This window comes from Aspergillus novofumigatus (genome assembly GCF_002847465.1).
Source record: "Aspergillus novofumigatus IBT 16806 chromosome Unknown P174scaffold_8, whole genome shotgun sequence".
Taxonomy (NCBI): Eukaryota; Fungi; Ascomycota; class Eurotiomycetes; order Eurotiales; family Aspergillaceae; genus Aspergillus; species Aspergillus novofumigatus.
In genome coordinates this window covers 70,342-90,277 of record NW_020194281.1, presented here as the reverse complement: position 1 = coordinate 90,277, position 19,936 = coordinate 70,342, and the positions used below count along the sequence as shown (strand labels likewise).

Genomic DNA, 19,936 nt, shown 5'->3' with positions numbered 1-19,936 from the left:
ATCTCCTTTGATTAGGTAATCATAATCTAGATCCCTTTGTATACAGTTCATGCACGCTAGCTTTGTTTCTTGACACTGTTATGCTATACTCAGTTTTAGTAATGGAGAGAGCCTGTCTGGTAATACATGTACCTTAATTTTTTGATTCTTGCAGTTGAAGCATCCCTGGTGAGATTTTGTATGCAGTTGTTTTAGATGATTTGGTGGAGGTTGTGAGCATAGAGCCTTTGATATGCTAGTCAGCTTTGGTGTCATAGCAGCAGAGAGCAGGTTTTTGCTGGTGAGATGGAGTGCTGAATAGCCAGGGGGGGACCTTGGGTGTATTTCATCCCCATGGCAGGCATGATCGGAGATTTTCTTTCCTTGTGCAACAGCTACGGCTCCAGCTCCAGCTTCTGAGTTCCGACAGGCAGCAGTTTATACAAGAATCACGTGATGTCACATAGTTAACTAGTTAACTTGTTAGTTGACCACAACCTACATATTATTATGTGACATCTAACTATGTATTCTAAATTCTGATAAACTTATAGTACCCATCCATGTATTAAGGCTAAGCTGCAACTCTAAGTATCAACGATAAGTATGAACACCTGTCTGGGTGATAGGCATTTATTACCAGGCCAGAACCTGCCATTCCTAATGGATCCTTCTTCTGTAATCTGGTGCGTTTGGATGAGTGATACTTGTATGGTGGTTCACCAAACTGCGTACCATAGTATAAACGCTCTGCCGTTACTATTTATAGACACCATATTCTATTATCTTTTCTTTACTCAACGACATGACTCCTACCCAGTAGACAAAGTATCCACAAGCCTCAGCCTCAGCCAGAAATGCTCTGGTTGGTGTTGATCCCCGCCAAGCGAATACGAGCCCTCTTGGCACACTGTTTAGGTCGAGCCTCTTGCTTCAAAACACCCAAATTCCCCAAGCTTAGAACCACAAATAGATATTCCTCACTATTTTTCACACAATGTCCCCTACTCTTCCCCCGAGCTCGTCTTGAATATCCTCAATCATGTCGCCCCTCTCTGGCACTGGCGCCCCCGTGCCCTATGGAAAAATAACCGTGAACGGACCACGGCGGAGAACGACGTCCGCTGGTTTCTGAGGATTAGGAGTGTTTGTCGTGCGTCGGTCTTTATATCCTTCTTCTCTTATAAAAAGGCGTAGTAATGATCAATCCATCGATGCATGCTAACAAGACAGCAGGGATGTTTGATGAGTGCGTGATCGATCATATTTTGGCTGCGATCCGTGACGGGAAGTTCGATCGGGATTTACCGATTCGGCGCGGGCCAGGGACTCGGTCAATGAGGGAGTTTGTCGGGAGGTTGTTCAAGAGTTTGATTCGTCATTGTGAGAAAGGGGATGGGGTTGGGAATGCGTACCCGATGGTTCGATCAACTGTGCAAGGTGTTGAGTTGAGTGCGAATTTCTTCTCGAAGGAGGATTATTCGCCTACCGGTGGGAGTGGTTCTGGTACAGTAGGCGTGGGAGAATTACGGAAGATCCACACAGAGGCGATGGTCTCCATCGTTGTTGGGACTCTCGGCCCAGATTTGATGATTAGGCTTCTAGAAACCAGCCACGGGAATGGGAACGATCCAGAGGCCAACCTCGATGATGAGAAACAAGGGTGGCGCATTGCTGCACTCATGGCAGCTGCGTACTTGGGCCGGATTGAAGATATAAAGAAAATTCTGGCACTCGGGGTAGCCGTGAAGCCAGACCCGGGGGATGGGTGGCTCCATCCACCCGTCATGGCGGCGGCGTTGGCTGGACGGGTGGACGTGCTTGAATTCCTGGTCACGCAGGGCGCGGACCTGCACAAACTGACTGTTGCCGACGGGGATAATGCGGTGCATTTTGCGGCTTTGGGCGGGCATGCCGGGGTTGTTGAGTGGTTGTTAGAGAAGGGAGTGGATGGGGACGTTGTGAATAAAAAGGGGGATACGCCGCTTCTGCGAGCAGCCGGGGCGGGATATGCGGATGTTGTGCGGGTTCTTCTTGCTGAGGAAGGGGTGAGGGCCAATACCCAGGATCGGCTGGGGAGGGCGCCTCTGATTTGGGCGGTTGAGAGGGGTTATGAGGATGTGGTGGAGGCGTTATTATCTTGTGAACGAGTGGATGTGAATATTGCAGATGGAGATGGGGATGCCAACCCAATAACGCCGTTGGTTCTGGCTGCTGCGACGGGGCATGAGAATATCTTCAGGTCTTTACTTGCGCATCCTAGAGTTCACATCTGGGTGCCTACAATCTTCAGACGAGTGATCACAGGCGGCAACGTCAATATCCTCAAAGCGATGATCGCCTTGACGGTGGGCACGGAGCTGCAAAAGTATTTTCTAGATGGTAATGCGCTCCTTCTCGCCGCCGAGCTCGGAACCGAAGAAGTTCTCCGACACCTACTTTCCTTTGGCGAAGTCGACATAAACTACCGTGACAACTCTGGAGCGACGTCAGGCATGACACTGCTCGACGCTGCCATCCTCTCCAACAGTGTCGGCCACGTCAACGCCATTCTTGAACATCCAGACCTAAACATGAGCCTCATCACGGCACCAGATAGAGCCCAACTATCGCCGCTCCATATTGCGGCACAGCAGGACCCGCTGGATGCAGCTATCGTAGCTGCCCTGGTCGCGCACCCCGATATCGACGTGAATGCGCGAGACCTATACCAACGGACGCCGCTTGCGTACGCTGCTGTCGCCGGCCAGACGCAGATGGTTAACATCCTTGTTGCGCGGCAGGATATAGACGTATCCCCCGTCGACCGTTGGGGAATGTCGCCACTGCATTACGCCGCTGAGAATGGACATCTGAATGTCGTGAGAATACTTCTTGATGCCCCGGGACTAAGGTATGGCCCACGAGCATATACGATAAGACCCCGCTGGCGCTTGCGGCTGGAAGAGCATACCTTGATATCGTGAAGTTATTGCTGGATTCGAGGCAGGAGGTCCCCGGGGATGCAGTGTGGAAGGCTCTGAGCTCTGCGAGTAATGCAAGGCCGAAGTTTCAGCTTGGGTTGGAGACTTTGCAAAGTCGTGGTGAGGGGATTTCAGTCAAGGATAGGTTACTGAGGGACACATATGCGCGGCGTTTGAAAGAGGTGCGTGAGATAATGTTATTATTCTGTGATCTTTTGGAGCGTGGGAATTAGTGTGTTGGATTCTGTGTAGAGTATGAGTTATTGCTGTATAATTAGTATACTAATTAAGGCTCATTGACTGTGGTTTGCATGTACATGGTCCATCATGGCTGAGGCGTCATTGCTGCTTATGAGCTAAGACAAGCTCATATTGAAAGATGGCGATCTTAATTCTATTGAGCCAGCCTGGCCACGGCTTAAATGGCGTACAACTTCTCGAGGGGCACCCCGTGATAAGAAGACAGGGAAAGGGACATGGATGAAGTCATGGAATGATCTTCCGGAGGAGAATATTCAGCAGTGGATTGAACGTCTTATACGCCACATCCAGGTTATACGAGGGGGTAATGGATATCAAGATGGCCGAATGGAGGATAATCGTGATTGTAAGGGCCATCGAGCAAATTGTACTATCTCTTATAGGCGAGATATGGGAGATCTGGCCTTGGAAGGTATTTTTTAGCTGTTTGAATAGCTCGGGTTACAGGTCAGGTGTACTCTTGAATAGCTTCAATATTCGATTCTTAGGAGCTGGAATTTAATCAAAGTTAGCCACCAATAAATTATTACGTAAGGCTGTCGAGCTTACTAGCGGCTCATGAATACGTACTGACCTCCCCGTCTTATGCGAGATTGCATGTCACTGATCGGACCATCTTCTATAGACGCCACTTTAGCAGCACGTCACGTTTTGGGATAGGGACGGAGACGGGCAAATCTTCCCTTGGGGCGTCTTTTTCGACTTCCAAGAACCGGGCTTTAACATTCCCGTCTCCATCCTTATCATTCTCATCGTCAATATCAACTTCTCCTACCCTACGCGAATGGCTACAGCTGGCTTCCAGATCCGTCCTTTCGAGTATACGTCCCAAACATCCACAAAGCCAAGCACGGTTCCGACTGTGGCACCTACGACCCGGAAGGAAGATTCATTCCGCAGGCGTTCGAGAACCTTCTGCAAATACGATCACAACAATGATGGCGCGTTGACAGTACGGGAACTGTTCAATCTGATGCACAGTCATCGCTGCGCGGCCGATCCATTTGGAGTAGGTAATCTCCAATGGCAGCAGGAGTCAGATCCTGACCAGACACAGTGGGGCGCAGCTTTTTTCGAGTGGGGGACGACTTGGCTTCTGATTCAGAAGGATGCTAGAGTCTACAAGGAAGATCATCAGGGAGACTATGATGTAAATCTTCACGTCTGTTAACGCCTGACCTAGATCGAAGTGGGGTCCTCTATTCTGGGTGATCAACGAAACTCAAGGACAGGCTGAAAGCAGGGATATGGGATAGGCGAGGGATTATTGCAGCTCACAAAGGGCTGGTTTCTCCCTCACTGACTAGCAACAACACCGCGTCCATGGCTCTTGTAATCATCCTGACAGTGAAGAGCTGACCGCGCCACACTGGTTTCTGTTGAATGCCCATTGTTCTGTCTTTCGCAAGTTTGAACGAGAGAATGATAAAGAGATTAAAGGTTATCCTCCTCGGCCACCTATATCATCCTTTTAAGCAGCCGTAGCCACCTAGCTAGGCACCGTACCTGACACAATCTCAGCAGAATTTATGCCACTTGACTGAAAGTTCTTGGATATTTATACAGAGAAAAAATGAACTGAGTTACAATTACGATTCACACGCCGTGACGAGATTCCTTATTGAGCTAATCATCCACTATTCAAATCAAGAAAACTGAAGAAAACAAAGCCTAGTAACAGTGTCATGCGCGGACTCCACAGTCACCATACTAAATATAGGCAACTACAGTACCTCTATAGCATAGACTCTATAACCATCCTCTATCTACTCTAGACTGGTCGTGGGTTGGGTTTGGATGGATCCGCAGGGGGTTCAATCCAACCCGCATGGGTTTTGGGTTGATCCACCACCTATCTAACCCACCCTCATATCCATGCGGATTGGGTTGTGGATAACCATTCTACCCATATTATACACGTGATTTTAGACTATACTACTTTTGGTAGGCGGAAAGACCTAAGAATTTAGACTATACTACTTTTAGTAGGTAGAAAGACCTCTCTTTAAGAGAATATTATGAATATCTGTCATTCTGCCGGTCATGTGCACCCAATGGGTTACCCATATCCATATGGGTAGGATGCCATCCACCCATATGGATATGGGTTGGATCAGAGTCGACCCCCATCCAACCCAAAGTGCGGATTGGGTGGGTTGGATATGGATTTGCGGATTGGGTCAGCCAGTCTAACCTGGAGGAACTATGGATATATAAGGACATTTATTATTATTATATCTAGCACTCTTAGTTTCAGTTCCTCGCGTTCAATATAAGTTATTTACTTAAGTACAAGTTCACTAGTCCGATTCATCAGTTACTCTTTACTATTGAGTATACGTACTCAATAGGCCTTGCTTCTATCTCTACTGTTATTGTTCTTATGTTACCTTTGGTTGTCCTTGATCCTGTTCGGATCATTGCATCGTTAGGCTACCCGGTCGGTAGGCCTTAGGCAAGTATCGGATATAGCCCAGGGACTATATCATCTCGTTCCCAAAGTAGTTGACTAGCAGAGAACAGCAGAGACGGATCCCAGGGTGTGACAGAAGCCTTATCCACTTAATTAGGCTTAGATCTAACACATCATAGATGTGTAGAATTCAGCTTCTCTATTTTCTAAGTATCATCTCTGTTTCTTCTCTAACCATCTTAATATCTCTTCCCCTACTTTCTCTAATTTAATTAAGGTTAGATTGATACACAGCCAATCTAGATACCAATGGATCTCTTTACCTATTATTAACCTTCTTACGTGTGGATCTGCAAGCTCTGCTGGTACGCAGTTTATCCATAATAGCTAAAGACTCATCTCTGCCTTCATCATTATACCCACCTAACTGCAGCAACTGATGTTCTGTGACAAGACACCTACTAAAAGATGTCTAAATAGCCCTGGCTAGACCTGGCTTAAGAGCCCTGTGTCTTCCCTGATCTTAATAGCCTGCTAATCCTAAACCTGCTAATATACTATTGCTGCTCCCAGTGCAGCTATATCATATAATCACCAAAAGTCCTCTGTAGGCATATCTATAAGGCCCATCCAGAACTCTGCTGACCTCAGGGTGGCTAATATATAACTACCTATTAGCTGGATCATCTCTACTAGGGACATCCTATTAGCTGTTAGTGCTTCTTCCCTGTAGTAGCAGGAAGTAGCTTCTTTGCTGTTACCCTGCTAGCTTAAGTTAAGTAGGCTAAGCAGGCAAAGACACTAATACTAGCTAAGTTTATCTGAGCCCAGGTTAAGGAGGCCCTCAAGCAGGATATTAAGGATAAGCAGGTATAGATGCAGCAGATCCCCCTCTAGAAATATGCTATGGAGGTCTCACCCTAGCTAGAGCTCACACAATGGCTAGAGTATCTGGGTACCTATAACCTGGTCACAGCAGCAGCCCTCAATGCCCTTCCAGACCCTAGCTAGGAGCCTCTATTAGTCCTGCTTGTCCAGAGCATTGAGCGGCTAATCCAGCAGTCCTATCATACTATCAAAGACCACCAGATTAATGAATTTGATTAGATTCAGATTAATACCTTCCTCTCTCACTGGGACCAACCAATCCGGATCCATCTTAAGCCATCAATGTACATGTCCTACTAACAGGTATGGCAGCAGCTAATCTGCTTTATCTACCAGACCAGCTAGCCAGTCCAGATAATTATCCTCTATTATTAGTTTACTACGCATCAGCTCGCGGCCTTAGATTAAATGATAGAAGCTGGGACTCTGCTACTCCAGGAAATAAGTCTAGTAGAGCAGGAGAGACTTAATTAGGCCTGTCTAGCCTTATCTATTATATTATTAGACCATTCTTTAAAAGGGGAGCTCTATAAGAGTGCTATAGTAGGCTTCCTTACTATCCTAGGCATTAATCCCTAGCATCAGATATTTCAAGATCCCTATGCCTATACCCACTACCTCTCTGGATTAGTTAGGTTTTCACAAATACTAGTAGCGCAACAGGTAGTCTCACTAGCAGAGTGTGGGCTAGTTACCTACCTAACTAATGCCCTGGAGGAGATGCAGGCCCATTTCCTCCTATTTAGGGTTCAGGCCCTGTTTAGCTAGATTACTTAACTCCGGACCTATAGCAAGAAGATCTAGAATAGTATAACTAGTCTCAGCTATATCTATTAGAGTGATGATGAGCAGACCCTTAGCTACTATAATCTTAAACTAGGTATATCTAGCCTCCGCAATTTTATTTAGATACAGATTAAACTCACATAACAGAGCCTAGAAGATCTTTTCCTTCTATATAATAAGGAGATACAATAGAATATTATACCAGCTTTAGCTCTTAAGAAGCTATAGGATGATCTAGTGAATAATACACATAGATGGAATTTTCTCTAGAATTTAGTAAATTTAGTAGTACTTAGTCATTCTGGAAAGTGATAGCTTATTAATTAAGCCTTAATTACTAACTGGCTCCAGGAGGAATTCCTAGATATTTAATTAAGTAATTCTTAGGTAGTCTAGCATCCTGCTATAGTTAATTAGTATCTCTAGCAAGCTAATTAGTTTTTAGAGTAACTTCTTCTTCTTATTCATATCACAGCTGGGCAGCTAGGACAGGCAACTAAGTTATTAAGTCTCTCGTATAGTAATACTATCTATAGGCAGCACCAGAATATCTTCATTAAACATGAGCTTATTAATACAGTTACCTCCTATCACAAGGGGTATTCTGTTAGCAACTACATGAAGATTATTCACTAGTACCTGCCTAAACCTATAAGCAAACTCTTAGTCTACTATCTCTAGTTAATTCTGCCCATCTGGCAGACTATCTAACAACTTACCCAGTGATCTACTAGCCCTTAATTACCTTTTCTCTAGCCTTATAAAGAGGTAACGTAGGACCCCAGCTAGCTGCGGACTATTTTACAGCAGGAGGTGACTATTCATCTTTAGACAAAACTTAATATTCTCTCCTATCAGCATGCTGCTATTGCAATATCTCACACGCACCTGAAATGTGGCAGATTTAAGTAGGACTATGGCATGGAATTAGCAGCATTTAATAAGCAGGCAAGCCATAGATCTTAGACAGCAGGGACTGTGTACACACAGGGTCTCCAGGAGGCGCCTAGTCATATTAAAGGATAGCGACAGCAGTATTAGGCTATTAGCTGTGAGTGGCATCAGGTTTTGGGCTTTGAAATCTCCCTTAGACCATGGAAGCATCCTGCAGAGATAACGGAGGCCAGATGACCTCAGAAGAGGATAACAGGAATCATAGGGATACTCTGCCAACCACTCTGCAATCTCAGCATGCCTCTGGTTCTGTGCATAAGTTGCACCCTTGCACAGACATTCTGCAGGCCTTGTTGCTTGCCATAGGTGTGGACAAGTACCGTAACGTGTCTAGCCAACCGTGTGAGCCCTCGTCCAAATGAACCTGAAGAACCTTCAGTCGTGTGCAAGCAAACACCATATTGGGTTTCTGCCAAGCTTTGTGCATCTGAGCATCTCGAGCCGAACTCAGAAGTGCAGCCATCTTGTTGATGATCAAGCTTAAGACCTTGACACCTGCTCACAGTATATGACCTCTAAATATCTTTTGGAGTCATGATCCTCCGCGGCACTGCTCAGTTAGTTTCCAATATCGAGAACCCTTCAAGGGTTTCAGAACAGTGTGGATCCAAAACGAGACTGAGAAAAGATACATGGACCGTCCCAATCCTAGATACCTGGAGAATGGAGCACAGCGTCATTATGCAGCAAGAGTTGTATCAGGTCACAACCGCAATTCTCAATAGCCAACCCTAGACCAAAAAGACAGTGATATTCACCGTCAACAGTCACTCGATGTGAAAGGTTCACATCCGCCCATGCTCCACGAGAAGTCTTACCCCTTCAAGCCATATGACTGTGAAGCTGCTTTTCGGAGAGCAATTGCACAAATTGGAAAGTATGGTTCCGTGATTGGCACCACCCAATCAGGAGACGAAGGAAGGAAGGACTTTCGGGGCGTATATCTACATATTGTCATTAACAACAGCAGGCGCTTCCATCTTGAATGCTTGGCGGAAGAAAAGATATGGAAATAAGGACAATATTGAAAAGAAGTTGGATGCTGAGCGACTATAGAGCAACTGGACTTGGATGAATACGTCTGATACAGTAGAAAGCTAATTAAGCCGTTTGGCGAGACTCAGATCCGCGAACCTGGAAACCAGCTACTTCACGGTCACTGAGGGAATTCTGAATCCACCTTTGGAGTAACAAGAGAGCCGCCCATGTGTCGCTCTCCATGCACCGAGAGCTTTGTAACGACCATTGAAAGCATAATAGAGGCCGACAATGTTCATATCGCCGAGTGTTGTGTCCACTTCGCGTGAAATATTGATGGCAGGTTGACGGACAATAGGCTGTATAATATACTGAAATCGGTGAGGATAAAGTCGTGGATCCTGCATATCAGCAAGCAGACGTTCCCATTCCTCGCCCAAAAGCTCGTCTCCGAACAAAATACCGACGCTTTCCGCATCACGACATGGCTTGATAATGTACTCGTTCTTTAGGCCTGGGTTGCTGCGACTTTGTGAGATCAATGTTTTTAGTTCGGAAGACCCAGGAAGAATTGTGGGAACAATTCCGTCTCGCAAGATGCGTGCTTGTTCAGCGGTGAGAACCTTGTAGTCATTGACCAGGGTGTCAAGCTCCCGGAGAACGACCCCTAAAATCCGCTTGTCGGCTACTAGGAGAATAGTTCGAATATCGTTCACGCACCGAAGGGCTATATGCTGGAGCATCTCCATGCTTAGACGGCGGAACTCGTCCTGGTACAAGTATAGTCCGACCTGACGGACTGGCTCAAGGCTGTCATGGGTGGGATCCTGGCTCGCAGTTGCTCCAAGTTGGGACTTTCTGCATACTGCATACAGGCTGTACCCAGTAGGAGACGTGTCATCGGGAACGAGACGCAGATCAGAGGGAGTAATGACCCTTGCTGAGACGCCCGCTCGCTCTCTCAATACTTTGCAGATTGCCTCTGACAATTTCGGCTTACCCCAGCCAACCAACATGTGGAACGGCAAGCTGGGATCGAAAAGATCGCAAAGACAATCAAGTAAATGTTCAGGATCAGCTGTTGGCTGTAACACAGGGTGATCCGAAAGCATTCGAGAACAAGCTGTAAGGGCTTGCATTGAATACATGAGGGAGTTTTGGAAAAACCGTGCATTGATTTCGCAGATGCGGAATGATAAATCTCCGTCCTTTGTATTCGAGAGCAGGATATCCGGCCTCCAGTGTCCCATGCATTCTTTAAACAGTGGGATAACGCCCTCTTTGGATTTCTGGTGGATCCACTGTTGCGTCAAGAGTCAGCAAGGCTTCTGTACTCGGGGATAGTACACATACCCGAAGAAGAGCATCCTCATGAGGCTGCAGTGGCATGCGTTGGCACAGCGAATCGCTGGGCTCAGCCCACCGCTCCACGATATTGGTCACCGCAATCGCAAGTGCCTCTTGCAGCTGCTTTGCGTTCTCGATAAAATATTCCGGGATTAGGAGAGGGTACGGAGACACACGATCGGCATCACTCCATTCTTTGCCAACGTGAGGGTGAGGCGTAGTGAAAACTGACTTAAACAAGTCTTCTTCATGCTGTTGTCTGTCGGGCTGTAGGTCATCCACGACCACAAGCTGCCCTTGCCGGGATGCTGCTACTGCGACCTGCTTTAACTGGGGTAATGCACCTGTACCTCCCATATTGCGCGATGTTATCTGGGCTAGAATAGGTGAATGGGTAGGGGAGAAAGGCAGAGAGTGATACAGAAGGGAAGATAATGATATGAAACAAGAATCTAAGGAAGGTGATGCTTGCAGGTCGGGCGATTGACGCCCTTTTCAACTTGTGGTTTCATATCTACATGCATCCCTTTGCGTGGGTCAATATCTTGAAAATAAGACCCAGCTGGGTCGACAAGGCGTCCTCTGTGGAAATAATACCGCTAAAGACAATTGTAATGACCAAGGTATCAATCAATTCCGCATACAAAAGATGGGCAGAATTTGCAAAAATGGGTGCCTGTTTCCACTCCTCAACCTCCTCATAATGATTGGTGCATAACATGTAACATTCAGGATCAGTCAAGAGTGGAAAAGAGGGGTGAACAGGGCAAAACAAAAGAGAAAGAAAATATGTAACAACTGGGGTTTACTAGTATTGAACAGCGTTCTCAGCTATCCAAATGGCAAGATATTGACCGATCCAGTTCGGTTTGTTGGGAACACATGGGATGGAGACATGTCAAACATTGCAGGGGGCTTATGACTTCTCGTCTTTGATAACTGATATATACGGGTCGGGGGTCAAACGTATGTGGTATCGCTTCGTGGTCTTCTTTATTTTCCCAATTGGCGAAGCTCAAATGCTCAGACTTTTATGTTCCAGGGGTATCCGTGAACATAGAATGTATATAAAATTATTGGCATGTCAGAGCAACAACCGCGGGAATGCTAAAGGCACCGTGGAATCGAGAGCAAATCCTCTCGCTGTCAGCCCTCCAGACGCCCAACCCAGCGAAACAGCCACCAATGGCATGATATGTTCCTGTCATCCGGCATTGTTGCGGCTCGCTATCATCATACAGCCTCAAACCAAATAGAGCCTGCTCAATAAAAGGCTGCACAACGTATCTCTTGTCAGCTGGCAGTAATGGGTCTGCCAGCTCCTCAAGGAGTTCCTCAAACTCCTTCTGCTCCAAGTCTTTCCCAAGCAAGATTCCCATTCCGCGGTGTCCCCGGGCAGGTTTGAGAAGATAGCTATCCTTGGATACGGAGCCCTCGCGAATCTGCCGCATGAGGCGTCGAATGTCCTCGGAACTGGGCAAAATGGTATGCACGATGCCCTGTCGGAGGATCTCTGCCTGTTCACCTGTGAAGACGTGGTGCTTGTGCACGAGAGCGTCCAGCTCTTGCCGGATTATGCCGAGCATGCGTTTGTCGCTGACCAGGAAGATGTTGCGCATGTCGCAGATTCCGTCCACGGCGAGCTGCTGTAGCACTTCCGAAGAGATGTCGCTGTAATCCTGATGCGACAGCTGGAGTCCGACTTGGTAGATTCGTTCCAGAGGCTCGCCTGACTGCGATGCGATTCCCTGGCCGTCTGGATTTTCTGCGGATCCGGCCGAGGCAACGCAACACAGAATCCGACCAGTCGGGGATGAGGAATCCGGCGCGAGACGCAGGTCTGTCGCGCGGATTACTCGCGGTATCTTGCCTGTTCGCTTTTTGTAGAGGGAACTGAACGCGTCGATAGGGTCCGTGATACCCTCATGCCAGATAACATGAAGAGGGAGGTCCGGATTGAAGAGCGAGACCAGACTGTCCACCATCTTGTCCGCGGTCGAAGCGAGCTCTAACCCATCGGGAAGCGCTATTTCGCTTGCAGCCGCTGCATGAAACATACAGACACTCTTGATCATCGAGTTGAAAGGGGAACGAGCGTTGATCTCGCAGATCTTGAACGGTAGGATGGTGTTGGAATCTGCCCCTGCCGGGAGGAGCAGGTCCGGCCTCCAGTGGAGCGGGCGCTCATTGTAATGCGGCATCAGGCTCTGTTTCGACCTTTCATGTACCCACTAGACATCGGTTATTGTAAAGCTTGCGGCACAGTGAATACAGGAGGGTGCTGACCTTCAATACACTCTCCTCGTGCGGTTCCAATGGCATGCGACGGGGGAAGTCGGCTTCACTGTCCTCCCACCATCGGTCCAGGATGTTTGATATAGCAACAAACAGCAGATGCTGAAGTTCTTTCAGGTGTTCAATGAAGCTTCTCGGCATGAGAATGGGGTACGGTGATATCTTCTCCGCGTACATTGAGGACAGTTCCATGTCGCTGATGAAGCGCAACGTTGCGGCGTCGTATGCATCGCGCTCCACCAGACGGTCACCATGAGCTGCGTCAATTGAAGAGGTTGGATCTGCAACGCTTTTTGTTGCCTTCAAAGAAATTTGGTACATAGTAGTGGTTGCGGTAGTTATTTCACGGTAGACCAGGTCTTACGGAGTGCTTAAAGGGAGTCAAGATGAACGCAATGAGTTCTGCTTTCATATGGATAATATACTCTTATTACACTTGAGCTGTTCAAAGTACAAGTTCCTCACCCAAGCTATCAAGGGCCTGACTAAACGGAATGGTGGGTAACGTAACTAATGGATCTCCGGATCTTGGGTAAAAATAATGAGTACGGATTCCATGCGTGGGTCATCCTGGCACCAACATTGCGAACCAACATTTCGATTGAAAAGAGTGGTATTTTGCAATTAATACCAGTCACTGTAAGTTGGACGGAAAACGGTATGAAAAAATTGGTATGTAAGATCCTGGCTCAAATCCCACTGCTCTTCAGCTACGCCTCGTATGCAACCCATGCCTCGTTACTAAGGAAACTACAGGAGATAGGTCACAATCATCCTTTGCTTATTTTTCTTATGGTTTCAGAATTAATAATTCGAAGCCTCAAAGTTTTGCAAATGATCAGGATCACGTCTTGATTTTGATCATAGTCACCCCGTTGAAAATTGGAAGCAAGAGGACATCCAGTCGAGGATGCTAGACAACCTTGTTAGCGTTGTTCTTGGAACTCTGCCCTGGAGACAGCATACCTTGACCACCCATTCATTGAACTTATGCACATTATCAGCATGCTGAAGGCTGTATTCAATGTCCTCCCGCGCCGAATGGGGGTTCGTAGGAGATCTATCTGCCACCAGCCCGAGATGGATCGCTGTCATATCCATTACTCCCTGACCTCTACAGAGCAGTGACAGGGGATACATACTGTCATCCGCAAGGATAATCCCATTTTCCGCCAGAAGATGCCTCTCCAGAATAATCTCCACGTACTCGATATACTCCGCCTTCCGAGCGTCGACGTAGATGATATCAAATGGCGCAGCATTGATCTCTCGCAACCTTCACCATACCTTAGCTGCTTTAGTCCTAAAGTTCACCGCTCACTCACGTCTGTAGCGCAGGTCCCTCGACCAGATGAATCTTTCCCTCCGGATCATACTTGGCGAATGCTTCCTTGCTTGCCGCAATGGCCCGAGGACCGGCCTCACACGCCCACACCTCCCCGCCCACGGCCTTCATCCCCTCCTTCCACGCCAGCGCGCTGTATCCCGTGAACGTCCCGATCTCGAGCACCCGTCTCGCGCGGCGGTCGCTTGCGAGGAAGATGCACATTTGGGCCTGGAGCGGACAGCACATCATATACGAGGTCTCGAACTTTTCGACTGTCCATGCTGCGTGCTCGGCGAAGAGGGGTGGCAGTCCTGTGGAATGGGAGCAGCAGTACTTGTCGACTGTGCTTGCGGTTTGATCTGGGAAGGGAATGATGCTCTCGTACATTTTTGTGTGGATGAGGCGATATCTCTTATGTGCAATTTTGGTTGACAGCGGCCAGGAGTGTTTCTGCAGAGCTATGTATAGTGATGGCTGCACTGAGTAATTCAGCAAATCAATAATTGAATATTCTTCTGAACATGTAGGCATATACAATAATGATACAACTTTTACTTCCACTACTTGAGGATTGACGCCAGCGGGTCTGGTTACATTGCAGCTGGGATCTCTGTCTGTACAGCCATGCGCGCCTCGGGAAGCTTTCATCTGTAATACCTGTACTCGATTTCTCTGGCTAATGCAATACGGAGTATTCGCACTCGATATCTTCACTAAATTGGATTTTTGAGACAGGCCCACTGATACAGGTCTCAGTGATCCAGAGGCTACATAATACGGTCTTGAGTAGAATCGGCATTCGTCCTGCATTGGTATGAAAATTCGTTCTGTATTTATGGCTGTACTTGAACACAATAATCATAGATCGGTTGAGGATCGGCCCGCCACAAGCTGAAAACAGGTCTCTATCTTGGACTACCCCGGCGCTATTGATTTTTAGTATGTATTTTTTTTGGCCACTGGAAAGATACAGTGGGTCGTATTCAGCTGATGACCTCACTCTTGCTGATCTCACGCTATGCATGCTTCTTCACCTCGAAAATCGGCTGCAGATACCGTATCAATCCTGAAACATCCTCCAGCTCACCACACCATCCCACATACTGGTCTGGGCGAACCAGCACCACCGCGCCCCGTTCGCTGATCCCAGCCTCCTCATAGCTCGTCTCCATGTCGCAATAGACCCGGTTGTAGTCTCGTCCCGAGGGCTCATCAACAGGGAAGAAAATGTTCGCCATACTTGCAAGCTCAATCGCTGTCTTGTGGGTCCGGTGCACGGCAATAACATTGAACTTTCCCATCGAGGCCGGGACAATCTGTTCCTCGATTTGCTCCAGCGCAGTGCCAAAGGTGTTGAATCGATTTAGTTCCTGTGGCTGGGAAAGGTCTCCGGCAAAAACAATGACGTGAAATCTTCCTTCGCTTTTGAGAAGTGATTGTATTGAATAGACTTTCCCTGTTGCATGATTAGACACGCTCAGCTGCGGGAAGCGCTTTCCCGGTGTTACAGCGTCAGGCCTCCGTTCTTTTTCCGTTCCTGCGGTAAGAAGCTGGTCTTGGTATTGGACGGCAAAGCCTTGCATGGAAGGCTGTAAGGCCTCCTCGCGCTCCTGCATCCAGGCCGGCTCTGAGCCTGTTACAGTGACCGCGTCGAAGAGCTGCAGATGAAAGCGATCGGTTTCAATCAGTTCTTCCGCAACAGGGCGTCGCTCTGTCTCGTAGGTTGATAGAATAGCAGTGCTCAATTGTTTTTTGAGCACTCCGGCGAGTTTCCATCCCAGATTGTAAGAGTCTCTTGGTGTAGCATTAGTATGGGAGCTGCAAATCGTCAGTCAATAAAGAGGCACATACTGCATGCTGACGTTCATGCCTAGACCAACCAGGGGAGAGTGGTTGTGCACAGCATCGCCTACGAGGAAGACGCGATCATGCTTGGTCATCCCATTGCTTAGATAGTGAGCTACAGTATAGCTTGACCACCTACACTCTTTGGTGGTTAGTAGAAGTCACAACAGCGACACAATAAGCTTATAACCCACCATTCACAGCGCTTGACAGTAAACTACAAAGGTCATGATTAGCGCAATTTCGCTATCTCATTTGGAATCACTCACTGTATAAGGCCTCAGCAGGCTCCGTAGTTTCTGAATAATGAGCTCTTGCGTAATGGACGCAGCATGAAACTCCTCCTCATCGGCGCGATTTAGCTGGACGTAGAAACGGGTCAGGCCGCGCTCCCGCCGGAGGAAGAAGAGTCCTCCTTCGCCGTAGCTGTTGACTGTAGTGCATATCCGGATGCTGGAAGTACATGAGTGACCTCCAGCTCAAAATGGATTGTTGTCAACTTACTCTGGAAAGTCCGACACAACGACCAGATCCGTTACAGCCCAGACGGATCGAGTCCGCGTCCCCTCCATCCTGAAACCCAGTTGCTTCCTGGTCCACGAGCGTGCTCCATCCGCCCCAATGACATATTTCGCCCGGACGAGTTCCTCGGCACCGTCATCATGGCGCAGACTAAGCACACAGGGATGACCGTCTGGATCATCCAGCGCATCTTTATTGATAACAAGTGAGGTCGGCGCAGTTTCATATTCGATCCGAACAAAAGGTTGCTCTGAGATATGCTCCTTGATGATCCGTTCAATGATGCCCTGTTGTAGCAGTCCCGGACCCCATCTGTGTGCATCATGAGATACCCGCTCGACAAGTTCCAATAACAAACTTACCTGCAGCGCACTGGGGTAGGATTATCCATCCGATCGGATCTGGCGAGAGTTCCTTCGGCGTTTCGACACCAAAGCGCCCACCCCGTGATAGGCTCCCATACCTGCGTGATCTCCTGATCGAGGCCGAAACTCTCGAACAACTCCATTGAGCGCGGGTGGATACTGTGCCTCGAGTGAGCCGCGTCCGTTCCGATGATAGCTCAGCGTAGGCTTACCCGTCCGCACCGCCAACCCGAAGCTGATATGGTCGTTGCTCGACAAGGCGTGTGGTGACTCCGCATTTTGTCATCCACATGGCGGCCATTAGGCTGGGAGCCGTCAGTACTGGTCTATCATGGGTTTTGTGTTCCCACGAAGAGATTTCTGCAGAACCTTACCCTGCCGGGCCCTATGGCGAGTAAGTATCAGTGGGATCTCGCATGTGTGAGGCAACTTACCGCCCCTATAATCAACACATCCACCGCAGACTCTTTCTTAGTCATAGTAGTGGAATTTAATCTAGGTCTCCTGCAAAGATGCTTGGACTACGTTTGCTGGCTCTGGTAGACTTTGATGAGTCGTGATGCCTGTGTATAATCACAACTAGTAGACGCGATACTCAGCAGCAGACCTGGTTCCTTAACTGCGATGGCTTGAAGGGTGCCTCGTTCATGGATGTAGCTCACAAGCCATATTCCATAGCGATGGTACAGCAATTCGCGGATCCACTTGTGACGATACAGGAACAGTCACACATTATGGCAGTACTCGTAACTCCTAGTACCCAGCTCATCTTTCCATTTAGAGGACTAAATATCAATTTCCGTGATCGTTATGTGCTGTAATACAATACAGAATGACACCCGCTGGATCAATTGCAAATACATCAAGTTTTACGACTGAAAAACAAGTGTAATGTAATCATCTCAATGTATCGCTGTGTTGTTTCCTTATATACTCCTAAACCAGGCACTCTGTAAAGCTATAGACTATATAGTATATGGCTGCAAATCAACATCTCTAAGCCATCTTCCCTCTCATTTCCACATCTTGCAACGCCCGACCAACCCGCTCAGCCAAATCGTCATAATCCTCCAGCCCAACGCTCAGCCGCACAATATGCTTCGGGACCCCATGCGCCGCTGCCCAGTCCTGTTCCTTCGCATGCGCCAGCGCCGAATACGGGATGGAAATCGAAAAATTCGTGCCGACAGTAGGCCCCTTCCACACATCCAGGTTGTCGTAGAAGACCACCGCGCTCGCGGGCTCGCGGAAGACGACGCTGACGAGGAATCCGTATCCGCCGTTGGGGCGGCGGTACTGCTCGTACAGAGTGGCGGTGGTGACCATGGTGGGATAGTTGACGGATTCGACAGATGGATGGGACTTGAGCAGATTGGCGATCTGCAGGGCGGTCGTGTTGCATTTGTGGACGCGGGCTGCGAAGTCGGATGAGTTGTGCGCCATTGTCTTTGCGTCAAGGGGGAAGTAGAGGTCCTCGTAAGTTTTGTTTAGAAGGGCACGAAGAGAGCGGTAGTGGCGGGAGTTCGGGTTAGCCATGAGGCTGTAGAGGTCAGTATCGGTAGAACGAGCTGTGAGTGTCCAACAGGTTGAATGCATACCTCCCTCCCATGACGTTGCCTGCACCGCTGAAGATCTTGGTCAAGCTGGTGATGATGACATCGACATATGGCAGGATATCCACGTTGACAGACGTGCCGAGTGTATCGTCACACACGACGACGAAGCCAAATCGGTTGGCGAGATCTCGGATGCGATGCAAATCCGGCGTAGACAACAGAGGATTGGACGTGATCTCGCAGAACAGCACCGTGCATCGAGTCCCTAAAACCAGCAAGGACTCCAGTCTGTCGAGATCCTCCTTCGAGCCATGGCCGTACATGGTGTAGTGCTTGAACCCACAGCCTTGCACGCAATGAGGAGTACCGGAGTACGGCCACCTATCACCTCATCAGCATATTACCTTGTGCAAGATGATTCATATTAACTCACCCGTACACCACAGCGCCAGAGTCATCCGATGTCCGAGCGAACGCGCGGGCAATGGCGCTGATTGCAGCCATCCCAGTTGCATAGAGAAATACATCGTCAGTGCCGACGGGTTTCAAGGCTGGATCTGCTGACGTCGCTGAGCTGGCTAGCCTAGACTTGATCTCTATTTTGTCTTGGGTAGAGAAGTCAATCCACTCTGGAATGGTCTTGGCACTCAGATCATGGGAAGCTGGACCCACAGTCTGATATTCAGAGTTATACGAATAGGAATTCATAAAGGAAAACAGAGACACGCAGAACTCAGCATGCCTGCTGGAGATGCCATCCCCGAACCATTCCCAAAACTCGAACGCCACCTCTTCGTGACTTTCCTGAAACAACACGACTGAGAACGCGGCCCATTTTGCCATCTCAGGAACTGTCTCACGAGGAAGCTGGAACCGCGCCATGTGCGTTGATACTGTGGGATCTGCTTTCTGTAGTCTTGCGACAAAACGCTCAGCAGCTTCCCGGGATGGAAACGCTCGACACACCGTCTGCACCGGGTACTTGAATCTGGCCAGAACGGCATCATGCAACCCTCTCACACAGTTATGAATATCAAACCTGGAAAAGATTGTCAGATATCGGAAACATTACTAGGCTAGAGCGCAGAGATGTGGCCAGGTACAACCTAGGATAGCTGGTTCGTAGTTGGCGTATAGCCCAGTCTGCGCCGGCCATTACGGCAGTCACAGCCTCCCAGGTGGGCAAGGAAACGCTTATAGCCTGAAACGTATCAGTACGACGCTGTAGCCATCGATGTTGGATTGACGTACGTGAGGTTCATTCGGTGGTTGAGGAGCTCCCAGTGGCTGGGTGCAAGAACCAGAGAAGGAAATACGGTCGCTACCAGGTTGAGCTGATGCAAGGCCCAGTTCATCCATTATCAAAGCTGTCTCTTGTGTCTGGTGGTATAGAGGTTACTCGTGGTCAAGGTCGTGTTCGGGCAGGGCGGACCCTAGGACAGCAGTGTTTTTGGAGG

General features: G+C 48.4%; 6 protein-coding genes across 6 annotated transcripts; 1 reads left to right on the top strand and 5 right to left on the bottom strand.

Moving 5' to 3' along the window:
- The first annotated feature begins 3,821 nt into the window (after window positions 1–3,821).
- On the top strand, window positions 3,822–4,412 carry P174DRAFT_287260 (uncharacterized protein). Its single transcript, XM_024821574.1, has 2 exons — window positions 3,822–4,212; window positions 4,261–4,412. The coding sequence occupies exons 1-2, from the start codon at window positions 3,988–3,990 to the stop codon at window positions 4,372–4,374; spliced, it is 339 nt and encodes a 112-aa protein (XP_024678529.1). The 5' UTR covers window positions 3,822–3,987; the 3' UTR covers window positions 4,375–4,412.
- Window positions 4,413–9,261: 4,849 nt separating this feature from the next.
- Window positions 9,262–11,020, bottom strand: P174DRAFT_506804 (uncharacterized protein). The gene is made up of 2 exons (XM_024831331.1): window positions 10,576–11,020; window positions 9,262–10,523 (listed from the first exon to the last, which is right to left on the bottom strand). The coding sequence occupies exons 1-2, from the start codon at window positions 10,924–10,926 to the stop codon at window positions 9,390–9,392; spliced, it is 1,485 nt and encodes a 494-aa protein (XP_024678528.1). The 5' UTR covers window positions 10,927–11,020; the 3' UTR covers window positions 9,262–9,389.
- A 622-nt stretch (window positions 11,021–11,642) lies between these two features.
- Window positions 11,643–13,185, bottom strand: P174DRAFT_424142 (uncharacterized protein; the record flags this gene model as incomplete). Its single annotated transcript, XM_024825177.1, has 2 exons — window positions 11,643–12,800; window positions 12,856–13,185. The coding sequence occupies 2 exons, from the start codon at window positions 13,183–13,185 to the stop codon at window positions 11,643–11,645; spliced, it is 1,488 nt and encodes a 495-aa protein (XP_024678527.1).
- A 335-nt stretch (window positions 13,186–13,520) lies between these two features.
- P174DRAFT_506802 (O-methyltransferase) lies at window positions 13,521–14,672 on the bottom strand. Its single transcript, XM_024831330.1, has 4 exons — window positions 14,190–14,672; window positions 14,007–14,140; window positions 13,831–13,952; window positions 13,521–13,777 (listed from the first exon to the last, which is right to left on the bottom strand). Exons 1-4 carry the CDS (start codon window positions 14,576–14,578, stop codon window positions 13,709–13,711), a joined length of 714 nt encoding a protein of 237 aa, XP_024678526.1. The 5' UTR covers window positions 14,579–14,672; the 3' UTR covers window positions 13,521–13,708.
- Window positions 14,673–15,207: 535 nt separating this feature from the next.
- P174DRAFT_395320 (uncharacterized protein) lies at window positions 15,208–17,563 on the bottom strand (the record flags this gene model as incomplete). Its single annotated transcript, XM_024823678.1, has 9 exons — window positions 17,358–17,563; window positions 17,298–17,308; window positions 17,136–17,228; window positions 16,921–17,082; window positions 16,541–16,870; window positions 16,306–16,489; window positions 16,231–16,253; window positions 16,043–16,171; window positions 15,208–15,985 (listed from the first exon to the last, which is right to left on the bottom strand). Exons 1-9 carry the CDS (start codon window positions 17,400–17,402, stop codon window positions 15,208–15,210), a joined length of 1,755 nt encoding a protein of 584 aa, XP_024678525.1. The 5' UTR covers window positions 17,403–17,563.
- Window positions 17,564–17,823: 260 nt separating this feature from the next.
- P174DRAFT_444987 (putative cystathionine gamma-synthase) lies at window positions 17,824–19,902 on the bottom strand. The gene is made up of 5 exons (XM_024828226.1): window positions 19,731–19,902; window positions 19,586–19,680; window positions 18,913–19,518; window positions 18,522–18,860; window positions 17,824–18,463 (listed from the first exon to the last, which is right to left on the bottom strand). Exons 1-5 carry the CDS (start codon window positions 19,836–19,838, stop codon window positions 17,920–17,922), a joined length of 1,692 nt encoding a protein of 563 aa, XP_024678524.1. The 5' UTR covers window positions 19,839–19,902; the 3' UTR covers window positions 17,824–17,919.
- Window positions 19,903–19,936: the final 34 nt, after the last annotated feature.